At 41.6% G+C, this 6,843-nt stretch overlaps 5 protein-coding genes across 8 annotated transcripts in view; 2 read left to right on the top strand and 3 right to left on the bottom strand.

Moving 5' to 3' along the window:
- Positions 1–15: 15 nt before the first annotated feature.
- On the bottom strand, positions 16–1,884 carry LOC105268236 (NF-kappa-B-repressing factor-like). Of its 2 annotated transcripts, none has more exons than XM_011307604.1 (5): positions 1,745–1,884; positions 1,433–1,611; positions 1,214–1,347; positions 897–1,134; positions 16–824 (listed from the first exon to the last, which is right to left on the bottom strand). In XM_011307604.1, exons 2-5 carry the CDS (start codon positions 1,600–1,602, stop codon positions 164–166), a joined length of 1,203 nt encoding a protein of 400 aa, XP_011305906.1. In that variant the 5' UTR covers positions 1,603–1,611; positions 1,745–1,884; the 3' UTR covers positions 16–163. The 2 variants fall into 2 exon arrangements, with proteins under 2 accessions (XP_011305906.1, XP_011305907.1); XM_011307605.1 differs by having other exon boundaries at positions 1,826–1,859.
- Positions 1,885–1,922: 38 nt separating this feature from the next.
- On the top strand, positions 1,923–3,349 carry LOC105268237 (probable FAD synthase). The gene is made up of 4 exons (XM_011307606.1): positions 1,923–2,279; positions 2,346–2,460; positions 2,533–2,674; positions 2,754–3,349. The coding sequence occupies exons 2-4, from the start codon at positions 2,348–2,350 to the stop codon at positions 3,177–3,179; spliced, it is 681 nt and encodes a 226-aa protein (XP_011305908.1). The 5' UTR covers positions 1,923–2,279; positions 2,346–2,347; the 3' UTR covers positions 3,180–3,349.
- A 10-nt stretch (positions 3,350–3,359) lies between these two features.
- mtTFB2 (mitochondrial transcription factor B2) lies at positions 3,360–4,856 on the bottom strand. The gene is made up of 3 exons (XM_011307603.1): positions 4,061–4,856; positions 3,684–3,994; positions 3,360–3,563 (listed from the first exon to the last, which is right to left on the bottom strand). Exons 1-3 carry the CDS (start codon positions 4,745–4,747, stop codon positions 3,374–3,376), a joined length of 1,188 nt encoding a protein of 395 aa, XP_011305905.1. The 5' UTR covers positions 4,748–4,856; the 3' UTR covers positions 3,360–3,373.
- Positions 4,857–4,908: 52 nt separating this feature from the next.
- Positions 4,909–6,137, top strand: LOC105268234 (3'(2'),5'-bisphosphate nucleotidase 1). Of its 3 annotated transcripts, none has more exons than XM_011307600.1 (3): positions 4,910–5,385; positions 5,443–5,662; positions 5,730–6,137. In XM_011307600.1, the coding sequence occupies exons 1-3, from the start codon at positions 5,028–5,030 to the stop codon at positions 6,088–6,090; spliced, it is 939 nt and encodes a 312-aa protein (XP_011305902.1). In that variant the 5' UTR covers positions 4,910–5,027; the 3' UTR covers positions 6,091–6,137. The 3 variants fall into 3 exon arrangements, with proteins under 3 accessions (XP_011305901.1, XP_011305902.1, XP_011305904.1); XM_011307602.1 differs by having other exon boundaries at positions 4,912–5,385; positions 5,751–6,137; XM_011307599.1 differs by having other exon boundaries at positions 4,909–5,662; positions 5,751–6,137.
- The window catches only part of Srp14 (signal recognition particle 14), a 2,543-nt gene continuing 1,826 nt past the window's right edge, over positions 6,127–6,843 (bottom strand). Inside the window, exons 2-4 of the mRNA XM_011307739.1 lie at positions 6,699–6,771; positions 6,514–6,626; positions 6,127–6,436 (exon numbers count right to left, since the gene is read on the bottom strand). Of these exons, the coding sequence (XP_011306041.1) occupies positions 6,320–6,436; positions 6,514–6,626; positions 6,699–6,771 (303 nt within the window). The 3' untranslated portion in view covers positions 6,127–6,319. The remainder of the gene's footprint in view (positions 6,437–6,513; positions 6,627–6,698; positions 6,772–6,843) is intronic.

Raw genomic sequence — 6,843 nt, 5'->3', positions numbered from 1 at the left:
AAAAAAAAATCCCAATGACAATTACGTAATCGAAGGCATTGTCCCCTCAAATTTTTAATTGTGACATGACAAAAAGTCAGAATAGATGTTCTTCTCGATGAAAGAGGGAATAATAATTTGTCATTTTAACAGAATAAAGGAGAAATAATAAAAGTTGTGATGTTCACGAGCCAGTAGGTGCTTTTAGTTCGTATTTCCCGCTGGTGCCACCGATATCCAGGAGCTCGTCCACCAGATCCTTGGGATTGACTTTCCTAGAGATGAGGAGCGTCCTCTGGTCTTTCCCCCCACGACTGTGGGACTTCAGACCGCAAGTTCTCGCTATTTGATGCATCAGTGCTCTCTCCTCATTATCAAAATCCGAAAAAACCAGGTCATGTGTCGCCCCATCATTGATATATTGCTGCAAAGTTTCTTTGAATTTCGTCTTGAAGTGGACTCTGTTGCTCTGATTCAAGGTCACACCAAATCCTCGTCTGGATATTTTCCTAGGTACTTCAATGGGCTCAGTGATTCCTTGCTGAGATTTACCGAGTCCCCCTCCAGCCCAGCCCATGAGCTTCATCAATTTGGCACCAACATTGTCCTGTCCAAGGCACTCTTTCTGGGGTTCGTCAGGTTTTCTCTCCCCATTCAGCTTCTCATTGAAATTTGTATTGGAATTCAGTCCCTCCCTCCACTGCTCCTTCACCTCTATCAGGTAATAATACTTTCGAAGAACTTCCAGACCTTTTTCTGCAGCTTTCATCCTGGCTGCCTTCTTCGTATTTCCCTCACCTTCCACCAGCCTTTTTCCTGAGATCGATAAATTACATCGATTGATGCTGCAAGAGCAATTTATTTTAATTATAAGAAATAATTCAATGATTTAAATTGAATAGTCTGAAAATAATTACTTCACGTCTTTCGAATCAATTTCGTACTTCCACTCGGCTTTTTCTCCACTGACAGCTGTGGAGGAATCGATTATTCCCTGGGCAGATGTATTGGGGTATTGAATTAAAACTAAACTCCCGAAGGGCTGCTCGTGGTCCAGCCTCGCTCTTTTGCTGGGCCTTTTTTCAGGCTCTTCTGCCTCTGGGGACCGGGAGCTGGAGGCCCCAGTGGCTGGCGAGTGCTGGGCATTTCTGAGTCCTTTTAAGTGACAAATAATTAAACTCAAATTGAGTGAATATCATTCTCGCATATTTCTACTCACAATTTCTCGATGTACCTTTGACTTTTGAGCTAGCAGCATCTGATGCTTTCACAAAAGTCCTCTGCAGTTTCGTTTTCTGTCTCGCCCTGTAATCCTTGGCAACATCTTCAGATAATTCTGCTATTAAATCCATAGTCTCCTTTGGATATCTGTAGATTAATTGTATTTTTTATACTGCATCTTTGAATTTTTTGCAAATGGCATTGGGTTTGAGTAAAATTAAATCCGGGTTACCTGCATCCAAGTAGTTCGACATTCGTGAAAACCTGGGCCAGACACACGAGCTCATCCTCAGGAAATCTGTCTTTGTGGGCCTCGAGAAAATTTCTTCTCAACTCCCAGTGCTCGTCGCACTCGTGTTCGACCCTGTGCTTTTCCACGTCCCAATCGGTATTGATAGACATTTTAATTTTCTTTAAAAAAATGAAATGAAATCAACAAAAATCCCCCAAACACCAACGCCAGGTTATGTGTGGTTAGGATCACTCAAGCCTCAGGTTAATCCTCGAAAAAAATAACCAAAATTCACTCCTTCATCAACTCCACCTTGAATTCTTTTTTTATCCACCAGATAAATAAATAATTGCTGAATTAGCTACAGCTTGTCATAAACTTTCAATGTTTTACCCAATTTTTCTCTTGCGAAAGCTTCAGAAGAGATGAAAATACACCAAAAGGAGAGGGGTGACAAAAAAAAAATGGCGTTTCTTATCTGGATGATCTCAATGACAAAAAAACATTAATCTTCACTCTTCCGTTATTTTTTTTGCCACAACAATAAATATTATTGCTAGTGATCAAGCTGAAATAACCACCGGTTTTTTCTTCTCGAATTCTTTCATCATCTGTGAAGATCTCACATTAGCAGCTGTTGCAATTGTTCTCTAGCGGGTAAAGTTTTCATCATCTCTATTTTATCTAGAATTCTCTGTTGTTCACCTGACAGGTGAAATCACCTGGAGGAAAAAATTGTGACAGAGAAATCGCAGGCATGACAGTTAGTAAATTATTTCTTCGGTGATTCATCGGATTCTTAGAGACACGTGGCGGGTGAAGTAATCACTGACAGTTCGAGAACGAAGTGAGTCTCCACATGCTGTAAAATATGAGATATTGAAATTTTTATTAACAAAATTTGTTGTTGCAGTCATGGTTATGAATGATCAATTCACTCTGGAGAAGGCGAAGGCTGTCATCGAGGCAGGAAGGCGAAATCCTCGTGTCAGATATTCCCTTGTAATTTTGGAGCAGTGTCTCGACAGGTGAATTATTTTTCATAAATTATTGAGAGGCACAGGACTACTGTCAATTAATTCGTTTATTCCTGTCTTCAGGTACAACTGCGACGAGATATTCTTGAGCTTCAACGGAGGCAAGGACTGCACAGCTGTTCTCCATCTTCTTGCATCAGTTTTTCTTTCACGAGGGATTCAATTACTCACGTGTCTTTATGTCACAGGAGATCCATTTCCCGAGGTAAAAAAATCCAAATAAAAAGAATATTCTGTGAAATGAAAAATATCACGAGAGAATCTTCACACAAAACCCTCGACAGGTGGACGCGTTCGTGGAGAAAGCCTCGGAGTACTACAACCTGAAAGTAATCAGGATGAAGAAGCCAGTGATATCCGCACTGGGTATTTATTTAAATGAGAATAAAAACTTGAAAGCTGGCATTCTGGGAGTGAGAAGGGGTGACCCTGGCTCGGAGAATCTCCAGGCATTCGAGCCAACGGACACTGACTGGCCCGAGCTCATGAGAATTCACCCCATCCTCGACTGGAGCTATCGAGACGTCTGGGAATTTATTCTGGAGCACAAGGTGCCCTACTGCTCTCTCTATGACAGGGGATACACCAGTCTGGGTGAGAGGACGAAGACTTTTCCCAATCCTCTCCTCCAATTGCCTGATTCACCCACTTGCTATCGCCCTGCCTACACTCTCCTAGATGACTCCACCGAGAGAGATGGGAGAGGATAACGACTGTTTTTTTTATTTTAGTCGATTGATAAAACGGGGGGAATTCAAATAGAAAATTCAATTTTTCAATTATTCAATGGCGTATTGACGTTTATGTTATTGTGATTTATTGCTAATTTATTTTGTCACCTCCATTGCGTGAATTTTGAAGTAATAATTAGAGAAAGAATTAAAAGATAGAATAAATGGAGTAATTACTCTTCTGACTCTCTACTTTGAATGATTGATTCTACGAAATTTATGAAGGGACTAGTCTCATACTCCGGCCACGACTTGAAAATCTTGAATAAATGGAGCAGTTCTTCGGAATTCAGTTCGTTGAATGTGGAGTATATATCGTAGTCCTCTCGGATCAGCCGAGGGCCACAGCCTGGAATCCATTTCCTAGAGAGATTCAAGAGAGAAAAATCTGTACTGAAAATTTTAATGTCTACAATTGTCAAATAAAATTGAAAGTTTAGGTAATAAACATTTTTAAGGGGAAAAAAAAAAGTTTTCACTCACTCGAATAATGGGATGATCCTGGTATTTTGTTTTCTCATGTGAATTGCCAGGAAGTAGTAAAAAATTATGGCGTCCTGATGGTTGAAGTTTTCAGAGAAGAAATCCTCTTTTGTCTCGATCTTCACGACATCCATGATTTCGCTGTCTCTCTTGTAATACTCGACATATCGTTTCCTCCAGTGATTCTCTGGCTCCCAGGGGAAGAAGGCCTTCCTGGGGAGAGTTCCCAATTTTTTGAAATCAAAAAATGTCCTGAGGAGGACGTTCTTCGCTCTGTGAAAGTGTTTCAACTTGGGATCATCGATGAATGCCTAAAACCGAGGGGAAAAATTCATGTGGATTCGAATAAATAATCGATAAACGGATATAAAAATCACCAAGGAAATTGAAGGAGGGACTGCGACGTAGAGGACAGCCCTCCCGTAGTCAGACAGGAATTGATTGATGAGCATCCATTTGAGGGAATAGAGAAACGAAATATTGGCGACAGACCCAACGACGGTGAGGGAAGGAGATTCACTCCAGCCCTTCTTTCTCATCCCCTGGAATATCTTGTCCATGTTCTTGGTGTTGAGTTTTCCATCCTGGAATGCAGTCTTCGCCAATGTCGCCAAGTTGTAGTGTCTGACCTGCAGACGTCCTGGGTACACACCCTCCAGGGGGTGAAGCCACTGCATAAATTCCGTGAATTTCTCGAATGCGTGAACCACGGAAACCCCAGACTCCAGGAGCTCCCGGGTTATCAGACCAAGGCCAGGGTTCATCTCAGCTACGAATGTGTTCTCTTTGGGGATTTGATCGATAACGAGGGACGAGAATTCCTTGGAGACATCCCTGTCCAGGAGGTGAAGAGTTGTGAAATTTCTAGTTCTTCTCATCACGTCGAAGGGAAGGTCCTGGGGATTTGCTATCGACCCGTCCCAGAGTGCGAATTCCGAGGGAAAATCCTTCGGAATTTGAGGGTTTTTTTTCTGTTTGGGTGCATTTTCCGAGGTCGATCGAGAAGGTTGACGACTCGAGGAGAGGACGATCCGATTTTCAAGAGAAAAACAACGACGAAGCATCTGGAAAATAATTCCAGGAGTTGAATAAAAAAAAATTGCCCTTTTTTTAACGCTGGAGCGTTGGCGATTGTTTACACATAATGCACCCACGTGTCCACCCCTTGCAGGTACTCCAGCTGTCGATCAGCTGACCTGCCAGTGTCTTTTTTATCGACAGAGTCTATCCTCGTGACGTGTGTGACAATTTCCTTCTCTGATATTGAGAATAATTAAAAGAAAAAATGGACTAATGATTGATTCCCTGATTAATTAATTTATTCATCAGTAAAGAACTCAAATAATGGCTCACTGTCAGCCCTTGATAACTCGCCTGATGGCCTCAACGGTGAGTGCAGTGGTTCAGGCTGGAAAAATAATTCGGGATGTGATGAACAAAGGCGAGCTGAATATAGTGGAAAAAGGTAAAAATGATCTGCAGACAGAGGCAGACAGGTCAGCCCAGAATTGCATCATTGAGTCCCTCAGCAGGCAGTTTCCAGGAGTGACAATAATCGGTGAGGAGGGCACCTCCAGGTGTGAAGTTCCACCTCACTGGATTGTCACGGATATGGACCAGGAAATCCTGAATGTCAAACTGCCAGAACACCTGGAGAACATCGCCCCCAAGGACATTTCTGTCTGGGTCGATCCTTTGGACGGTAAAATTTTGATTTTTCCGATTTTTATTCAAATTCATAATGGAAATTATTCTTCAGGGACTTCTGAGTTCACCCAGGGCCTCCTGGACCACGTGACAGTCCTCGTTGGAGTGGCAGTGGGAGAAAAAGCTGTTGGAGGAGTCATTCATCAGCCTTACTCGAAAAATCCGAAGACATCGTCTCTGGGGAGGACATTGTGGGGCATCGAAGGGGTCGGAGTGGGTGGATTTAATCCCCTGTCACCTCCACAGGACAGGAGAATCATAACAACCACTCGGTAAGCATCTGGAGAATTCATTTGAACCATTTTTGTAATTATGGAATAATAATAATATTATTATTAGCACCTGCTTCTGGAATTTCAGATCACATTCCAATAAAACTGTTCAGGCAGCTCTGGACGCAATGTGTCCTGACGAAATTCTCCGGGTTGGAGGTGCTGGCCACAAAGTGGTACTCCTGCTCGAGGGGAAGGCCCACGCATACGTTTTTGCTAGTCCTGGCTGCAAAAAATGGGACACCTGCGCACCTGAGGCCATTCTCAGAGCTGCAGGTGGAAATCTCACTGATTTGCACGGGAACTTATATCCTTATGACTCCAATGCCCCCCATCCAAATGCAAAAGGTGTCCTGGCAACAGCTCCAGGGGAGAATCACGCGTTTTACATTAGTAAAATTCCTGACTCGGTGAAACAAGAGCTTTAGTGGAACAATTTTGAATAAAATCATTTATCTTCTGAATAAAATTGAAATATTTGTTTTTTATTCTCGGGTTACTGAGGCAATTGAATAAATTCTGAGATTTTCAATAGATCTTGCGCATTCTTACGTACTGAAAAATTCACGTGAGTATTCGCTCGATGATTTGTGGGAAATTATACAAATTTCATAGATGATATAATTTTTTAATTACTTAGAAAATAAATATATAGACTCAAGTGGCTTTCGGTTTTGCTGACTTGATTTTTTTCAATTTTTTTAGTCCGTTTATGTTGGATTTCAGGAGATTCCAATACGCTTGCTGGAATTTGTTTACATCCTTGGAATGTATCTGGAAAAGAGAAAATTCAATTAATTACCTGTATAACCCTTAATGATTCCCACTGGAGCAATCAATTAATTCCTTACAACAGTAGAAATTTTTTTGGAACGTAACGTCGCCCTGACGAGACAGAGGAACTCATAAGGTTTAGGTAGAGGTTGTTTTCCTTCCCTGGGCACCGGCCTATTGTGTCCATTGACTTAAAAAAAAGTTAATTAAAATTAATAATGTAGAATAAACTCGGAGAAGTATTTTAATAACAAATCCTTACATCTTTTGATTGTTAAAACGACGGAGCCTGACAGACGTGACTTGTCAAAGAGTCTTGTGAGTTCACTGAGAAACTAGACAATAAAAATCGAATGTAATTAATGAGCAGACAAGGAATTTCACGCATTTTAATAGCTCAGGAGTTC

Source organism: Fopius arisanus, unplaced genomic scaffold (genome assembly GCF_000806365.1).
Source record: "Fopius arisanus strain USDA-PBARC FA_bdor unplaced genomic scaffold, ASM80636v1 scaffold00055, whole genome shotgun sequence".
Classification (NCBI taxonomy): Eukaryota; Metazoa; Arthropoda; class Insecta; order Hymenoptera; family Braconidae; genus Fopius; species Fopius arisanus.
Note: the sequence above shows the minus strand (reverse complement) of the source record. Positions and strands in the feature narration are given on the sequence as shown.